The 19,110-nt window shown below is 40.6% G+C and overlaps 1 protein-coding gene across 5 annotated transcripts in view; it reads left to right on the top strand.

Moving 5' to 3' along the window:
- LOC133611796 (KATNB1-like protein 1) overlaps positions 1-19,110 on the top strand; it is a 157,876-nt gene that overhangs the window by 124,408 nt on the left and 14,358 nt on the right. For 3 of the 5 annotated variants that reach the window (XM_061968927.2, XM_061968929.2, XM_061968928.2), the window contains one exon: positions 18,936-19,038. In XM_061968927.2, the coding sequence (XP_061824911.1) occupies positions 18,936-19,038 (103 nt within the window). Of the gene's footprint in view, positions 1-1,293; positions 1,657-18,935; positions 19,039-19,110 lie in introns of those variants that run through there. The other 2 variants (XM_061968931.2, XM_061968930.2) reach the window with 2 other exon arrangements.

The raw sequence follows: 19,110 nt of genomic DNA, 5'->3' as shown, positions 1-19,110 counted from the left end.
GGCGGGGCATCACATGTCATTATGGAAAGAAAAAAAATGTAAAAAGAAAAAAAATAATTCAATTGTTATATGTATCCAGTGATTATACTATAAAGTTATTTTCCATTTAACTTCACCAGTTTTAGATTATTTTTATTCAAAATCGCTGAATTTTCACATTTGCCGTTCAAATACTGAGAAGAGACTTGCGGTGAGTCAGCAACCAGTTGAGGCACGTCACTGAGTTGAGCCACACCATGGATTGCGCAATGACTCGGCTAACTGCTGGCCTGCTGTGCAGTGAGACCATATTGCTAAATGAATTATATTATACAATTCCATAGTTTAGTTAGCTGAGGTATATAATGCATAATGTATTTTGTCAACAACTGTATGTGTGTAACGTATTTCTTGTGCTGAGCAATCATAAAACGGCTGCGAAGACGCACTGTGTGAGGCTCGCAGTAATCCCGCCTCCTGGTGGTAGAGGGCGCTAGTGATCACAGAGATCATTCTTGCGACTACTCGGCTGCAGAAGAAGTGACAACAAGCAGCAACAGTTAGCAGCGATCGTTTTTCCTCTTGCCTGGACTTTTAACATGGAGGATTACATATCTAAAATAAAACAGTTTTCTAAACTGGACTTTCAATCGAAGCAGGAGGTAATACTTAAAGGAAGATCTCCATCGAGACAGAGAGACTTTTAAAACTGAAGAAAGATAAGGAAGACTTCTATAAACAAGTTATCGATGCTTTTGTTCAAAAGGAGCAGCGCATGGACTTCATTTATAAGTAAAGGTAAGACCATAATAACGTTTTTTTTATTAAATGTGCTTTTTTGTGTGCTACAGTTTGTATGTGTAAAGTTAAAGTTAAGTTAAAGTACCAATGATTGTCACACACACACTAGGTGTGGTGAAATTTGTCCTCTGCATTTGACCCATCCCCTTGATCACCCCCTGGGAGGTGAGGGGAGCAGTGGGGAGCAGTGGGCAGCAGCGACGCCGCGCCCGGGAATAATTTTTGGTGATTTAACCCCCAATTCCAGCCCTTGATGCTGAGTGCCAAGCAGGGAAGAATGCTGGTATGAGCTTTTAAACATAACCCGTTAACTGCTGCCAATCAAATGGTGAATAAAATACTCTTTAGGGTTCATATGTTTGTAAATCTGACTGTGATGAAGTCAGTGCCTCACCAGCCATGAACCTCCCCGCACGTCACTGTAACAGACACATTCAATATGTAATATGTACAATATTTACCTTATTTTGGTCATTGTATGCATTACCGGAACTTCTTTCGCATTTATTTCCAATTTCATAGCAGCGCACTTCTGACTTCTGGTCAATGTGTGTTCCTTCTTCCAGAAACAAGGGTGAGTGTGTTGTAATCATGGAAGACTTGGTAACAGAGAACAAATATGACTTTTTTTGGACAAATGAAGATTCACAACATTATATTTTTTTAACCTGAATTTACAGAGGATGAACTTCTGGTTATAGAAGCTTAGCGAGCGCAAAGAGACTGAACTGTTTGGAGCAGACGGAAGCCGAAAGTGATGCTGCAAATGTGGAACTGAGAGCCAAGCCATGCTGACAGGAATGGAGTGCTTACCCAAACTAAACTGAAAAAAAATGTCCCCGGGCCACTTGGAAAAAACACACAACTGTCCATCGAGTGAGTCACTATAAAATTGATCATAAAACATGCAGCGCACCATGCTATTGTTAGTACAAGTACATACACTGTTGAGCTAGCTTTGTACAAACAAAACATGACATTTGGGCCAGTACTTTACAGATACTGTAATGATTGTTCAAATTTTTCAGTCAGTACAGATTAGTGTCCTATTGCGTTGTGATGTGCATTACAAACTCAAAAGTCATTAGCTTTTGGTATCGAAGTTAGCTTACCTCTTGCCGTAGCTAGCTTATGGCTAACACTGTCGCTAGACAATGTATTGCTACGCTAGAAAGAGTTTCTCAGGGTTTGTGTCGCTACAGCTTGGTTAGAGGCAGAATGGATTGCTAGCCACCCAGAACCAGCCGATTATTACAAATTTTAACGATACGCAATATTCCAAAAACAAGTGCAGTTCTCCTTTAAATAATGTGTTATGTGTAACCTAAAACAAATATAAATGTGTATGCATGAATTTACACTAAGTCTTTTTTTTCAGCATAATTTAAAAGTAGAATATTACATACTGACATAACAGCAAGATAATCTAATTTAAAACAAGATCTTAAACAAAAGGCTCAAAAGATTAGAATCTGTACCTGTTAATGTGTGTTTACATGGGTAGGATCCTATCCACCCACATATTTTCTACCGCTTGTCCCTAATTTATATTCATATCTTATGCTATGCTATGCTATGCTATCTAATCAAAATATTGACATTTCAGCTTTGTGCTATGAGTGGCAAAACAAGTGGTATAATGGTATAGTATAATATCTAGTGATGTATCCATCCATCCATTTACTACCACTTGTCCCTCTCGGTAGCTTATTAATGATATAAATGTCAATATGCCACGGGCCAAAATGTTGAGCTCTGTACTAAAAATGGCCCCTAGGTTGTACTTTGGACACACTGTTTTGTTGGACCTTTTATTCTGTTTTCCTACATGTGTGTCCTGGTTACTTTACATCTATATTTTTGTAGCGCTCTTAGCCAATTCTGGAGCAAAAAGGCCTGTCCCCCCACTGGAAGGTGCCCTAAACACAAACAATATACAAACACTACAAATAACAAACAACAAGAGAAGGAATGGGATTAAATGTCATTAAATACGGTAACATTGCAGGAATTTATCACCTGCACCCTTACTGTACTTGTCAGGTCTACCTTCCCTGTCGTATTCTAAAACTGTGTCTTGGAATGTCATTTGCATTTGAACAACTACAACTCTTTCTATGAAATGTACAGCTGCAAAAAGTTGCTTCAGCTATTGGTAACGTTTAATGTTCATAATAAAAACCCAAATGCACCCTCATTTCAGTTTAGTTTATTCATTGATACTGTCAAGACGTGGTCTATGTGATGTTTGTTTTCCAGAGTTGCAAGGAAGGTTGGAGTGGACAAGACGTGCAGGTAAAGACATGATTTTATTTTAACACTAACAAAAGGTACAAAACTAAAGGCGCGCACAAAGGCAGAGAACAAACTTGACTAATGAAACAAAAACTAGAACTTGGGCAAAAAACTATGAACATGAAACAAATGAACACTTACTGTGACAAGAATATAGACAAAACTCACTTGGCATGGAACTATGGTAGCATGGGTAACATGGGTAGCAGAAGTCAAACAGAGTTATTGTCACCAGGCTGACTTCCTGGCAACTATCAGCTTAAATAGTCCTGAACATGATTAATGACAGGTGTGTGAGTCCAAATGAATCAGGTGCGTGACATGAGGACAGGAGAAAACTAATGGGTTGTCATGGAAACAAAACAAACAAGAGTGCACAAAGAGTCCAAAAACCAACCGAACATAACCAATACAAAACATGATCACACAGACATGACAGATACAGCACATTTAAAAACAACCCCGGTTGGCCAAAGTGCTGAACAGACTTAAAAACTATTTAAAAAAATAGTGCATGCAGTGTCACATTTACATTGTAACACAAAAGGATGAATAAAATGAAATAGTAAAATATATAGTAAAATAAATGCAAAATATATCACCTCAAAATACGAAAATGTAATAAATCAAAAATGTATAAAACAAGAAATAAAATACCAAGATGTCTTGCCTAACTGGATTTTAATGCCAGGGAGTAAAAATATGTTTTTAACCCAGATTTTAATTGGCTTAGAGACTAGGAGGATCTAATAGATAGTGAAATGCTGTTCCACAGTCTAGGCCAGGGGTCGGGAACCTTTTTGGCTGAGAGAGCCATGAAAGCCAAATATTTTAAAATGTATTTCCCTGAGAGCCACATCATATTTTTTAACACTGAATACAACTAAATGCGGGCAGCTCGGTGGAAGAGGGGTTAGTGCATCTGCCTTACAATACGAAGGTCCGGGGTTTGATCCTGCGCTCGGGATCTTTCAGTGTGGAGTTTGCATGTTCTCCCCGTGACTGCATGGGTTCCCTTTGGGTACTCCAGCTTCCTCCCACCTCCAAAGACATGCACCCGGGGATAGGTTGATTGGCAACACTAAATTGGCCCTAGTGTGAGAATGTGAGTGTGAATGTTGTCTGTCTATCTGTGTTGGTCCTGTGATGAGATGGCAACTTGTCCAGGGTGTACCCCGCCTACCGCCCGACTGCAGCTGAGATAGGCTCCAGCGACCCCCCGCGACCCCAAAAAGGGACAAGCGGTAGAAAATGAATGGATGGATGGACAACTAAATGCGTGCATTTTTTAAGTAAGACCAACATTTTTAGAGTATAATAAGTCTTTAATTATTTTTAATAACATTGTTATTTCTTGAACAGGTGCGGTAGAAAACGGATGGATGGATTAAAATGCATGAGAATGTTTTATATTTTGAACGTTATTTTTAACATCGTGATTACCAGCGGAATTATTCATTACTTATCGTGTTAAGCAATGTCAGCTAAGGTTTATCTGAGAGCCAGATGCAGTCATCAAAAGAGCCACATCTGGCTCTAGAGCCATAGGTTCCCTAACCCTGGTCTAGGCCCTGCTGCTGAAAAGGCTGGCCTAAGTTTACAAAAAAACTCCTGCTGGCCAAAAATGACTGGAACATTTTAGAGCTGTGCCCTTAAAACCCACACAAGACTCAACGTGAGTTAAAAGAATGCTGTGGTCTACCGTATCAAAAGCAACAGTCAAATCACAAGAAGCACAAGAATTGCAGATTGACCTGACTCTACTCCTAAAAGCAAGTCATTAAAAACTCTTAAAAGGACAGTTTCTGTGCTATTTTGTGATTTAAAACCAGACTGAACTTTCTCCCCAATATAATTGACCGTATTTTTCCGACCATAGGACGCACCGGATTATAAGGCGCAATAAAATGGGTCATATTATAGTTTTTTTTAAAAGTTAAAAACACTTCCTTGTGGTCTACATAACATGTATTGGACCACCATTACACTTCGACACTGTCTTCTTCCTGTCATATTTGTTGTACCAGTGTAGTGTACAACACTGGTACACTGCAGTTAGCTCCATCTTTTAACACTAAGTGTTAAAATATGGAGCTAACTGTTTTAATTTAATTTAATGTTTTAATTCAGACTTTACTTAAATTAATGACGGAGCAGCATCTCCTCATCCGTGGCTCACTAGTGCAACAACAACAACAGTGTCCCGTGAAAAACCGTCCGACCGGAACTCTCTAATAACTAAAGTTCTGTGGGTGAATTATGTAAACCCACTACACCGGTAGTTTTTAGCACTTTCACAGCGAGTCTACTGACAGATATAAATTAGAACTTTATGCTACTTAATATTAGAAATGGCAACAGGGGAGGATGAATGTCCCATAACAAGAAGATAGAGGAAAAAAAGACGCTTATCGACTACGGTGTCAGCATGGACTACAATGGCGGACTTGCGCATACTTTCATGATTTATGCAGATCCCAAATACACATCAGCAGGTACCAGAAGGTAAGAAAAGTTGGTTTTGCTTAATACTGCAAAACAAAGCACCAGACAATATGTCTGCTAGTATGTGCCATTTTGCGGTCCTTATACACACACACCTTAATAATACTTGTATATTCAAGCACAGCACGTCTGACTACGTTAGCCGTAATGCTGTGACAATCTTGATAGCTTACCAAAATCGTACTAAAACATTTTTAACATAGTTTTGGGCGCTGTGTGTCATTTTCTATATTCTCAATTAAACATTTAAAGTTTTGGTGTTGTTTACTGGCGTCATCTTGCAGTCTACACGTATCTCTTATGTGTGACTGCCATCTGCTGGTCACACTTATCATTACACCATATACCAAATAAAATAGCTTCGAGGTCAGTAAGCACAACCAGAATTATTCCGTACAATAGGCGCACTGGGTTATAAGGCGCACTGTCGATTTTTTGAGAAAATTTAAGGATTTTAAGTGCGCCTTATTGTCCATAAAACACGGTCAAGTTTAGATAAGAAAGAAGTTAATACTAAACAATCTTGTCTTGTAAAATATTGGTCTATTCCTTTGTCCTCATGCAACGTTGCTCATCTTTGCACTTGGGGCGGCGGAATAACTCGGTTAGTACAACGGCCGTACCAGCAACTTGAGGGTTCCAGGTTCGATCCCCACTTCCGCTATCCTATTTACTGCTGTTGTGTCCTGGGGCAAGACACTTTACCCACCTCCTCCCAGTGCCACCCACACTGGTTTGAATGTGGTGTATAGATGTAAATAATGTGTTTCATTATGTAAAGCGCTTTGAGTCTCTCGAGAAAAGTGCTGTAGTAATATACATCACTGCGCTGTCTATTTATTTTTAAACATGCCTTCTACCATTTAAATAAATATTGTTTTAATCTCACACTCACCCTCCTTTTCTATCACATCAAAGTGAAAACCAGATGTGTATTCAACCATTTACCAAATAGGAGACAGCCAAACACACTTCCATCGTTGTTGTTCTGTGTATGGGGGTTTACCATCAAATTATCTTGATGATCGCAAATACCTCACACCCTTGTGCAGGGCTCTATTGTGTGTCCCTTTAAATGTGCAACTTTAGAACAGACCATTTACAGTAAGACCTAATGATTTACTATAATAACCATATGGCAGTTAGCATGCACAAATATGATGGTAAAATCAATATACTCATTTTATCAGGTGTATGTGGATGCCAGCAAAATATGTAGTTAGCATTAAAAAATATTGAAATACTTCAGTGGTCTTTATTTTTTGGTTCGATTGTTGTCCTGTCCATTTGTCAAACGAGTTGCTACCTACCACCTGTAAGTTGTAGTGATGTAGTTGTAATTCCTCAAGCAAGCTGATGTGCCTCCGACTGTACAGAGTAATGATGCCATCTACTGTCTGGAGTTGTATAGCTACAAGCCACTCAAATCAAATACATCAGATAAAAAAATATATAATAATTTAAAAAAATGTAAGATAGTGCCAAATCTTTCTTTGACAGTAAAAATATTTTTTGCTGGGGTCGGTACATAAAGAATATATTGGATACACTGTATAACATTACATTGTTAGCATTTTGCAATATGTTAGTTGTGACATTTTGTTGAATTAATATTTTTAGGCCTAAAAATAAAATCCTCAATTTTTTTCAGAAAAAATTCAATTTACAATTTTTTCCCCCTACTTTTAAAATAAACCATTGAATACAAATGACAGATATAATTCAAAACAAGTTTTTCTTTTATTGGATCAAAAACTAGTCGTTTGAAATGATACTGCATACACTGCATCTTTTCTCTAAGCAAAGTTCTGATTTGTATAATGTTGTTCTTTTTAGACCAGATATAAACTGTACTTGGGGCAGCATGGTGGAACAGGGGTTAGTGCATGTGCCTCACAATACGAAGGTCCTGAGTTCAAGCTCGGGATCTTTCTGTGTGGAGTTTGCATGTTCTCCCCTTGACTGCGTGGGTTCCCTCCGGGTACTCTGGCTTCCTCCCACCTCCAAAGACATGCACCTGGGGATAGGTTGATTGGCAACACTAAATTGACCCAAGTGTGTGAATGTGAGTGTCAATGTTGTCTGTCTATCTGTGTTGGCCCTGCGATGAGGTAGCGACTTGTCCAGGGTGTACCCCGCCTTCCGCCCGAATGCAGCTGAGATAGGCTCCAGCACCCCCCACGAACCCGAAAGGGACAAGCGGTAGAAATGGATGGATGAATGGATCAACTGTACTTTTCATGGCATAATTTTCAAATAAATAAATTAAAAGGTTCCCTTGGGAAGCCACGCTTCTGTATCAATAGAATAATTATGTTAACAAAAATGTAGCATTGCACATTGCATGCAAATAAACAATCTACAACATTGAGGCACTGTTGGCGGTAACGCACTTATTGTGTCTTTTTACGCATTGAAATCAGAAAGAACGTTCGGTTTTGGGACCAAAATTGTTTATTTTATATATTAATGATATATGTGAGGTAATTAAGTTATTGAAATTTGTATTATTTGCGGACGACACCAACTTTTATAGTTCGGGACATGACTTAAAAGCATTATCAAACATTATTGAACAGGAAATGATTAAACTTAAGAGATGGTTTGATGTCAATAAATTATCATTAAATGTAAAAAAAACAAAGTTCATGATTTTTTTGTAAGAGGAAAAGGGAGGAAACGATCAAACTGTCAATAGATGGAATTGATATTGAAAGGGTCTCTGAACTTAGATTTTTAGGAGTGATACTGGATGACGGTCTGACATGGAAATCTCATATTGCACATGTACGGAAAAAGATGTCTAAGAGTATTTTTATATTAAATAAGGTCAAATATGTGTTTGATTACAGGGCAATGCTTATATTGTATTGTGCACTTGTATTGCCATATATCAGCTACTGTGTGGAAGTGTGGGGGAACATATATACGAGTAACATGAAGGCATTGTATCAACTACAGAAAAGAGCTATAAGGATTATTCATAAAGTAGATTACTTAGAACACACTAACATATTATTTATTAATTCGGGTTTATTGAAATTACAGGAGCTAGTAAAGTTACAGACATCATGTGTCATATTTAAGGCTAAAAGTAAAACATTACCAGCAAATTTACAAAAAATGTTTGTCATCACTTCTGAGAATGAAGAGCATAGAAGAAAAGGTCATTTCCAACATCAGTATTCAAGGACAACTTTAAAGGGGAACATTATCACAATTTCAGAATTGTTAAAACCATTATAAATCAGTTCCCAGTGGCTTATTATATTTTTCAAAGTTGTTTTCAAAATTTTACCCATCACGCAATATCCCTAAAAAAAGCTTCAAAGTGGCTGATTTTAACCACCCGTCCATTTTCCTGTGACGTCACATAGTGAAGCCAACACAAACAAACATGGCGGAAAGAACAGCAAGCTATAGCGACATTAGCTCGGATTCAGACTCGGGTTTCAGCGGCTTAAGCGATTCAACAGATTATGAATGTATTGAAACGGATGGTTGTAGTGTGGAGGCAGGTAGCGGAAACGAAATTGAAGAAGAAACTGAAGCTATTGAGCCATATCGGTTTGAACCGTATGCAAGCGAAACCGACGAAAACGACACGACAGCCAGCGACACGGGAGAAAGCGAGGACGAATTCGGCGATCGCCTTCTAACCAACGATTGCTATGTGTTTGTTTGGCATTAAAGGAAACTAACAACTATGAACTAGGTTTACAGCATATGAAATACATTTGACAACAACATGCACTTTGAGAGTGCAGACAGCCCAGTTTTCATCAATTAATATATTCTGGAGACATACCCTCATGTCAGCAGGCCAGGGAAGCTAGGGTCGATATTCTTCTCTTGATCATCTTCGGGACGGTGTGAGCCAAGACATCCAGGGGGTTTAGCTCGCTCGTCTGCGGGAACAAATTGCCGCCATTGCTTGCCGTGCTAGCGAGGTCCTTTGTCCCTGAATTGCTCACACACTCCGGCAGATTCAATGGGGGTCTGGTGGCAGATTTCTTTGACTTTATCGTTGGAAATGCATCTGCTTTGAGTGTCGCACATTCTTGCCATCTCTGTCGTAGCATAGCTTTCGTTGGTAAAGTGTGCGAAACAAACGTCCAATTTCTTGCCACTTTCGCATCTTTGGGCCAATGGTGCAACTTAAATCCGTCCCTGTTCGTGTTGTTACACCCTCCGACAACACACTGACGAGGCATGATGTCTCCAAGGTACGGAAAACAGTCGAAAAACCGGAAAATAACAGAGCTGATTTGACTCAGTGTTTGAGAAAATGGCGGATTGCTTCCCGATGCGACGTCACATTGTGACGTCATCGCTCCGAGAGCGAATATTAGAAAGGCGTTTATTTCGCCAAAATTCACCCATTAGAGTTCGGAAATCGGTTAAAAAAATATATGGTGTTTTTTCTGCAACATCAAGGTATATATTGACGCTTACATAGGTCTGGTGGTAATGTTCCCCTTTAAAACAAATGTGCATATCAGTGGTGGGGGTTAAACTATGGAATTATCTTTACAATGAGATAAAAGATTGTAAAAATATATTCCAATTGAAAAAATATATAAAGACAGCTCTTCTCTGAGCTGCCACCTTACCGTGGTAGAGGAGTTGGCGTGTCCCAATGATCCTAGGAGCTATGTTGTCCGGGGGTTTCTATGCCCCCTGGTAGGGTCTCCCAAGGCAAACTGGTCCTAGGTGAGGGATCAGACAAAGAGCAGCTCGAAGACCTCTATGAAGAACACAAACAAAGGACCCAGATTTCCCTCGCCCGGACGCGGGTCACCGGGGCCCCCCCTCTGGAGCCAGGCCCGGAGGTGGGGCACGATGGCGAGCGCCTGGTGGCCGGGCCTGTCCCCATGGGGCCTGGCCGGGCACAGCCCGAAGAGGCAACGTGGGTCCCCCCTCCAATGGGCTCACCACCCATAGCAGTGTGAGCTGGGCGGCAGCCGAGGGCAGGGCACTTGGCGGTCCGATCCTCGGCTACATAAGCTGGCTCTTGGGACGTGGAACGTCACCTCGCTGGGGGGGAAGGAGCCTGAGCTAGTGCGTGAGGTGGAGAAGTTCCGGCTAGATATAGTCGGACTCACTTCGACGCACAGCAAGGGCTCTGGAACCACTTCTCTTGAGAGGGGCTGGACTCTCTTCCACTCTGGCGTTGCCGGCAGTGAGAGGCGACGGGCTGGGTTGGCAATTCTTGTTGCCCCTCGGCTCAAAGCCTGCATGTTGGAGTTCAACCCGGTGGACGAGAGGGTAGCTTCCCTCCGCCTTCGGGTGGGGGGACGGGTCCTGACTGTTGCTTGCGTTTACGCGCCAAACGGCAGCTCAGAGTACCCACCCTTTTTGGATTCACTCGAGGGAGTACTGGAGAGTGCTCCCCCGGGTGATTCCCTCGTTCTACTGGGGGACTTCAACGCTCATGTTGGCAGCGACAGTGAAACCTGGAGAGGTGTGATTGGGAAGGATGGCCGCCCGGATCTGAACCCGAGTGGTGTTCTGTTATTGGACTTTTGTGCTCGTCACAGATTGTCGATAACAAACACCATGTTCAAACATAAGGGTGTCCATATGTGCACTTGGCACCAGGACACCCTAGGCCGCAGTTCCATGATCGACTTTGTAGTTGTGTCATCGGATTTTCGGTGGCAAGGCCCCGGGGGTGGATGAGATCCGCCCGGAGTTCCTTAAGGCTCTGGATGTTGTGGGGCTGTCTTGGTTGACAAGACTCTGCAACATCGCGTGGACATCGGGGGGGGTACCTCTGGATTGGCAGACCGGGGTGGTGGTTCCTCTCTTTAAGAAGGGGAACCGGAGGGTATGTTCCAATTATCGTGGGATCACACTCCTCAGCCTTCCCGGTAAGGTCTATTCAGGTGTACTGGAGAAGAGGCTACGCCGGATAGTCGAACCTCGGATTCAGGAGGAACAGTGTGGTTTTCGTCCTGGTCGTGGAACTGTGGACCAGCTCTATACTCTCGGCAGGGTCCTTGAGGGTGCATGGGAGTTTGCCCAACCAGTCTACATGTGCTTTGTGGACTTGGAGAAGGCATTCGACTGTGTACCCCGGGAAGTCCTGTGGGGAGTGCTCAGAGAGTATGGGGTAACGGACTGTCTTATTGTGGCAGTTCGCTCCCTGTATAATCAGTGTCAGAGCTTGGTCCGCATTGCCGGCAGTAAGTCGGACACGTTTCCAGTGAGGGTTGGACTCCGCCAAGGCTGCCCTTTGTCACCGATTCTGTTCATAACCTTTATGGACAGAATTTCTAGACGCAGTCAGGGCGTTGAGGGTATCTGGTTTGGTGGCTGCAGGATTAGGTCTCTGTTATTTGCAGATGATGTGGTCCTGATGGCTTCCTCCAGCCAAGATCTTCAGCTCTCACTGGATCGGTTCGCAGCAGAGTGTGACGCGACTGGGATGGGAATCAGCACCTCCAAGTCCGAGTCCATGGTTCTTGCCCGGAAAAGGGTGGAGTGCCATCTCCGGGTTGGGGAGGAGATCTTGCCCCAAGTGGAGGAGTTCAAGTACCTCGGAGTCTTGTTCACGAGTGGGGGAAGAGTGGATCGTGAGATCGACAGGCGGATCGGTGCGGCGTCTTCAATAATGCGGACGCTGTATCGATCCGTTGTGGTGAAGAAGGAGCTGAGCCGGAAGGCAAAGCTCTCGATTTACCGGTCGATCTACGTTCCCATCCTCACCTATGGTCATGAGCTTTGGGTCATGACCGAAAGGACAAGATCACGGGTACAAGCGGCCGAAATGAGTTTCCTCCGCCGAGTGGCGGGGCTGTCCCTCAGAGATAGGGTGAGAAGCTCTGTCATTCGGGGGGAGCTCAAAGTAAAGCCGCTGCTCCTCCACATCGAGAGGAGCCAAATGAGGTGGTTCGGGCATCTGGTCGGGATGCCACCCGAACGCCTCCCTAGGAAGGTGTTTCGGGCACGTCCGACCGGTAGGAGGCCACGGGGAAGACCCAGGACACGCTGGGAAGACTATGTCTCCCGGCTGGCCTGGGAACGCCTCGGGAGCCCCCGGGAGGAGCTGGACGAAGTGGCTGGGGAGAGGGAAGTCTGGGCTTCCCTGCTTAAGCTGCTACCCCCGCGACGCGACCTCGGATAAGCGGAAGAAGATGGATGGATGGATGGATGGATATAAAGACAGAACAATAAGATCATATGGACAGCCATAAGTGTTTACATTTTGCTTTATATTTATTATTTTACTTATTTTTTTGCCTGGTTTTGTATTTGTATTGTATCATCCCGTGCATACTTGCCAACCCTCCTGGATTTTCCGGGAGACTCCCGAAATTCAGCGCCTCCCCCGAAAACCCTCGGGACAAATTTTCTCCCGAAATTCAGGCGGAGCTGGAGGCCACGCCCCCTCCAGCTCCATGTGCACCTGAGTGACGTGTTGACAGCCTGTTCACACGTCCGCTTTCCCACAATATAAACAGCTAATGATCGAGGGCGAGTTCTTGGTTTCTTATGTGGGTTTATTGTTAGGCAGTTTCATTAACGTCCTCCCAGCGCGGTAACAACACACAACAACAGCAGTCAAGTTTTGTCTACCGTAAAGCAGTTTGTCTGCCGTAAACAGCAATGTTGTGACACTTTTAAACAGGACAATACTGCCATCTACTGTACATGCATATGTGACCCACCCATAATGTGTCACATTTTTGTGTTGATTTATTTATTTTGTTTTGTGGTTTGAATTCGTTTTTGGAGCTGTCATTAAACATTTATCAGTATTCACATTGGTCAGTAGGGGGCAGTAGGGCGTTTCTTCCCAATTGAATGCTATCACCTGCAGACCGGAAGTGTCTTGTCATTCTGATGAGCGCGACCAGTCTGTGAACAATTGAAACGTCCTGTGTGCTTTTTCCTCCTGTATAACAGGTTAGTTTTGGTGAATCAACTCACTGAATAATATCCATTTGATCTTTATAAGTTTAAGTACACATTCTGATGGTGGAGCCTAACTCTAAAGTGTTTGTGAGTTGTAGTTTGTATTTGTGAATGAATCCAGTGCACAGCTGCAGTAATCAATACAAAAAGGCGACGTGAGTACGCAATGTTTATATAGGAACTTCTGATCCTAATTCAGACTCCCAAATTAGAGCTCCCGTTTTCTTATTGATTTTATAATGTATATTTGTATAATGTGTGTGTTCTGAAATAGTGACAGAGAATAGAACAAGGATGGACAATTCAACCCTTAACTCAACAATGAGTAGATGAAGATGAGTGTAATGTGTGTGTGTATATGTGTAAATAAATGAACACTGAAATTCAAGTATTTCTTTTATTTATTTATATATATATATATATATATATATATATATATATATATATATATATATATATATATATATATATATATATATATATATATATGTATATATATATATATATATATATATATATATATATATATATGTAATAAAATAAAATTAAAAATTAAAAAATATATATATATATGTAATAAAATATATATATATATGTATATATATATATATATATATATATATATATATATATATATATATATATATATATATATATATATATAGCTAGAATTCACTGAAAGCAGTATTTCTTATACATATATCTTAACCACGCCCCCAACCACGCCCCCGCCCCACCCCCGACTACACCCCCCACCCCCCACCTCCCGAAATCGGAGGTCTCAAGGTTGGCAAGTATGCATCCCGTGAGATGTATATTACTTTTGTTTTTTTTGTTCGGTTTGTACTTCATGAAGTTTTGCACTTGTTGTGTTTTTTTGTATGTTTTTTTGTTTGTTTTCGTTATATTTGGATGTAATTGTTGGTTTATATGATATCATTAAGTAAGACTACGTATTATGTTGAAGGGGGCAGGAAAATATAAGATTTTTCTTCATCCTGCTCCTTCTCAGGCATTGGTGTGTAAATGTATAATTGAATAATTGAGGTATAATTGTCTATCGATCAAAGATGCACATCAATGAAGGAGATAAATAAAATGAATGAAAAATGAAGGAATGAAGGTCCCCCGGACGCAGATTTTTTTTTTTTTACCGACCCTACCTTCTCCGTGTTTTTATTGGTCATCTTCAAAGTATTTAACTTTCCGATACAATTTCTTAAATTTTGATTTGCCGAAAGGTTTATCAATCACAAATACTGCCTCAGTTTGCACTCGGAGAACTTTACCGCTAGGGACTGTCAAAAGAAAGACTTCATGGTAAACACTAAGGTGAGAGTAAAGTCAACCTTTTTAATTTCATTTTGTGCCATGTCTCCTTTAAATTAGTTGTTTTAGTCTTTGTAAGTCCATGGAAACTTCACTTTTACGTCCCGCACCGAAGAGAAGGCAGTTATGAGGGACAATGGGGCAGTCCGTTCAGGGTGGATATGGCCTTGGGAAAGAAGCTGTTTTTTAGCCTGTTTGTCTTGGCTTTAATGCACCTGTAGCGCTTCCCGGAGGGCAGCAGGTGGAACAGGTCAGAGCCAGGGTGGGTGCTGTCCTTGATGATGGCACTGGCTCTGTTGAGGCAGCGGGAGGTGTAGATGTCCATCAGAGAGGGGAGAGTGCGGCCGATGATCTTCTAAGCCGTCTTGACCACTCTTTGCAGCCTCTCCCTGTCTGCTGCAGTGCAGCTGCCGTACCATACTGTAATACAGTAGGTCAACAGGCTCTCGATGGACGAGCGTTAGAAGGTCAGCAGCAGGTCAGGCTTCAGGTTGTACTTCCCGAGGACTCTCAGGAAGTGTAGCCGCTGCTGAGCCTTCTTGATTGCTGTTGTTTTGTGTACATTTGCATGTTATTTGAAAATGTTCACTTCTATCAATAATTATTGTGATCTTGTGTTTAATTTTTATGCTTTTTTTCCCGTGCAGAATCATTAATGAGGACTTGGACAACAACAGAGCAAAAAGAAATGACACAAACACGTTTATACCAGTTTGGATGATCATTTAAAAACGAAGTATTTTTTTAACCTATATAAATTAATAAACTCATGTACTGAAACTGTAGTTGTTGTGATTAATTTCCTCTGCCTTCATTGCAAATAATTATATGATAATAGATAATATTATATTATTCCAATATTTACTGTTACTGACTATAATACAAGCAATGTGACACGATTAGAAAAGGACATCAATTGTGAATCAAATATTAATAAAGTAACTGCTAAATAAGAGATTGTGGTAGGGATAGACCGCGAGGACTCTTTTTGGGACATCTACTGGATTGTCTGCATGTTTTTAAAGGTACATGTCCCACTCCAACAAGCATTCACAAGCATAAAAATATATCATTAACTAATAATTAGGGATGTCCGATAATGGCTTTTTGCCGATATTCCGATATTGTCCAACTCTTTAATTACCGATACCGATATCAACCGATACCGATATCAGCCGATACTGATATATACATTTGTGGAATTAACACATTATTATGCCTAATTTGGACAACCAAGTATGGTGAAGACAAGGTCCTTTTTTTAAATATTAATAAAATAAGATAAATAAATTAAAAACATTTTCTTGAATAAAAAAGAAAGTAAAACAATATAAAAACAGTTACATAGAAACTAGTAATTAATGAAAATGAGTAAAATGAACTGTTAAAGGTTAGTACTATTAGTGGACCAGCAGCACGCACAATCATGTGTGCTTACGGACTGTATCCCTTGCAGACTGTATTAATATATCCATCCATCCATTTTCTACCGCTTAATCCCTTCGGGGTCGCGGGGGCGCTGGAGCCTATCTTAGATATATATTGATATATAATGTAGGAGTGTGAATGTTGTCTGTCTATTTGTGTTGGCCCTGCGATAAGGTGGCGACTTGTCCAGGGTGTACCCTGCCTTCCGCCCGATTGTAGCTGAGATAGGCTCCAGCGCCCCCCGCGACCCCAAAGGGAATAAGCGGTAGAAAATGGATGGATGGATGGTTAATGTAGGAACCAGAATATTAATAACAGAAAGAAACAACCCTTTCGTGTGAATGAGTGTAAATGGGGGAGGGAGGTTTTTTGGATTGGTGCACTAATTGTAAGTGTATCTTGTGTTTTTTATGTTGATTTAATAATAAAAAAAACCAAAAAACGATACCGATAATAAAAAAAACGATACCGATAATTTCCGATATTACATTTTAAAGCCTTTATCGGCCGATAATATCGGCAGGCCGATATTATCGGACATCTCTACTAATAATTAGGAATAACAGCTTTAGAACGCTTGTCAACACGTGACACATCTCCATGATCAGGGAAATAAGACTTGGGCGGTGCCGTGAGCTCTTAGCCACTTCCTCTGGAATAAGATGAAGGGCCAAGTGACCACAAAAAAAAAAAAATTTGACATTCTTCTCTTCAATTCGTCATTAGTAAACCTCGGGTGACTGAGCAGCAGATACGTGACGTAAATGTAAGGGTGGGGACAACTGACGTAACCAGGAAGTGGAGGCGAGACTGTCCCAATTAATATCACTCCAGCCGCTGCTGGAGGACTCTCGCCAGGACCCACACTTTGTCAACCCCATGGGCTGGGTCCTTGGAAGGATGCAGCCCCTGAATTGGAACACAGCTGCTGATTGTGCGTTATGATAAACGTGCATGTGTTGCCAGGCTCTGCTTTTTATCCGAAGATTTATCAGATTTAATTTTTTTATTATCTATAGAAGTGATGTCAAAATTGTGGCCCGGAGGCCATTTGCGGCCCGCAGCTAATGTTTTAAAGGCCCACGGCACATTCCAATAACACTATTCAAATAAACAAAAACATAACAAAAGTGGAATAAAAAAGTTTATAGGTGAAATGTAATTTAGAAAAAGTTGCAATGTTAACTAATAAAACAAAGCTGTTTTTTTTCTTTAAAAACTTTCATTGCTCAAAACATAATATTAACCTATCCAAGGCTCTGATTACTTCACATCAAATATTCCACTTTGAAAAATATGTTTTGTGGAATATTTTGCATATTTTGTGTGTTTGACAAAAAAAACATAGTTTTCTTTGACAAAAAGGGCAGAAAAAGAAAAAAATAGAATTGACGGATAAATCTGAAGTTGATGTAGACTCTAGAGATTTAAGCGTTAAATAAATAATGTATGTATGCCCTGGCACAGGATTATCATAATTTCATGACCGAAGCAAACAACTTTTTACACTTTTATACTGAAATAAATACACCTACAACTTATTAAATAAAAATATAGAAAAATTACCGCCGGCGGCAAAGTTTAGATCCATGAAGGAAAGTAGAAAGTTAACTTATAACTGAATAAATTTACGTATGCATAAATATTTGTTTTCTTTTGTAATTATTTTTTTAATGAATTAAGTAATGTTTATGACAACCTTTTTCCAAAACACAATATAGAATGTGGGATATAACAGGATAATTAACATGTATCATTTGTTTTCAAAACGGTTACAAAAAAGTGGGACCCCAAAAATTTACTGTGGGACCCCGTTTTTATGACTTGATGGGGTCCCATTTTGAAAATTCCTAGCGCCAACACTGATTGAAGTCTATAAAGTGCAAACTTCTGTTTTGAATAACATACTTCTGTAAATAAAAATGTAGTATTATATATTGTATCCAAATAAATAATGAAGTAAAACATTAAGAGGACTACAGTTTGTTTCAGTAAGTAAATAAAGTAACGACGGCCTTTTCAGTCACACACTTGGCGTTGTGCTAAACAACTGCTTTTGTGATGGCTCTACGCATTGTGCTTCTTTCTCGTCATACATGGCATCATCATACATACCTGGTGTAAATTATTTCACCATAGTAAGGTGATGTTTTTGCTTCTTGTTGTGTCTTATTCACAGCGTAAATAATTGTATTTCTCAGCTGGAGGCTTCGGTTTCAGATGCTGGAACAAGTTTGTTGTGCGGATGCCTTTTTTAAACAAACTTTGCACCATGGAGTCCTATGTTCCACGCCTGTTTCCGCAAAACCAAATACTGACAACACTTTTCTTTTCTTTGAAACAAACGTTAGCGTTAGCATTAGCCATGTTTTGCTATGTGAGCCGCTAAGGAAGTAAGGGAACGGTGCAAGCTACGGAAGCTCCTGAGGGGCAAAAAGTATGCCGGAGCAAGAGGAGAGAAAAAAAATCGATTTTAAAAATGTTTACATCGTCTGCAGCAAAAAACTCGAATATATCAATGAAATCAACATATCACCCAGGCCTGATGAACCACACATGTTTGTAATTACTAACATTGTCACCTCTTTTTCATATAAAAAGTCCTGAGAAGTCATACCTGTAACTACCATAATTATGTAACAGTTAAAACTTTTGCATCTATGTGTTTGATTTTATAGGTATTCAGTAATGGGCTCCAGTGGGGAAAACCAATATCTTGATGCAACCGTGCATAATGAGTCGACCCACTACACAGTCAGTTGCTCCCTTGGGAAGAAAAAGGTGAGTCTCTCCTGAACTTTGTCCTCAACTTACGGGTTGTGTGTCATTGTGTTAGTCATCTCAATAATTGTG

This window comes from Nerophis lumbriciformis, linkage group LG08, assembly GCF_033978685.3.
Source record: "Nerophis lumbriciformis linkage group LG08, RoL_Nlum_v2.1, whole genome shotgun sequence".
NCBI lineage: Eukaryota > Metazoa > Chordata > Actinopteri > Syngnathiformes > Syngnathidae > Nerophis > Nerophis lumbriciformis.
The sequence above is the reverse complement of the archived record's forward strand: the minus strand, read 5'-3'. Positions and strand labels throughout refer to the sequence as shown.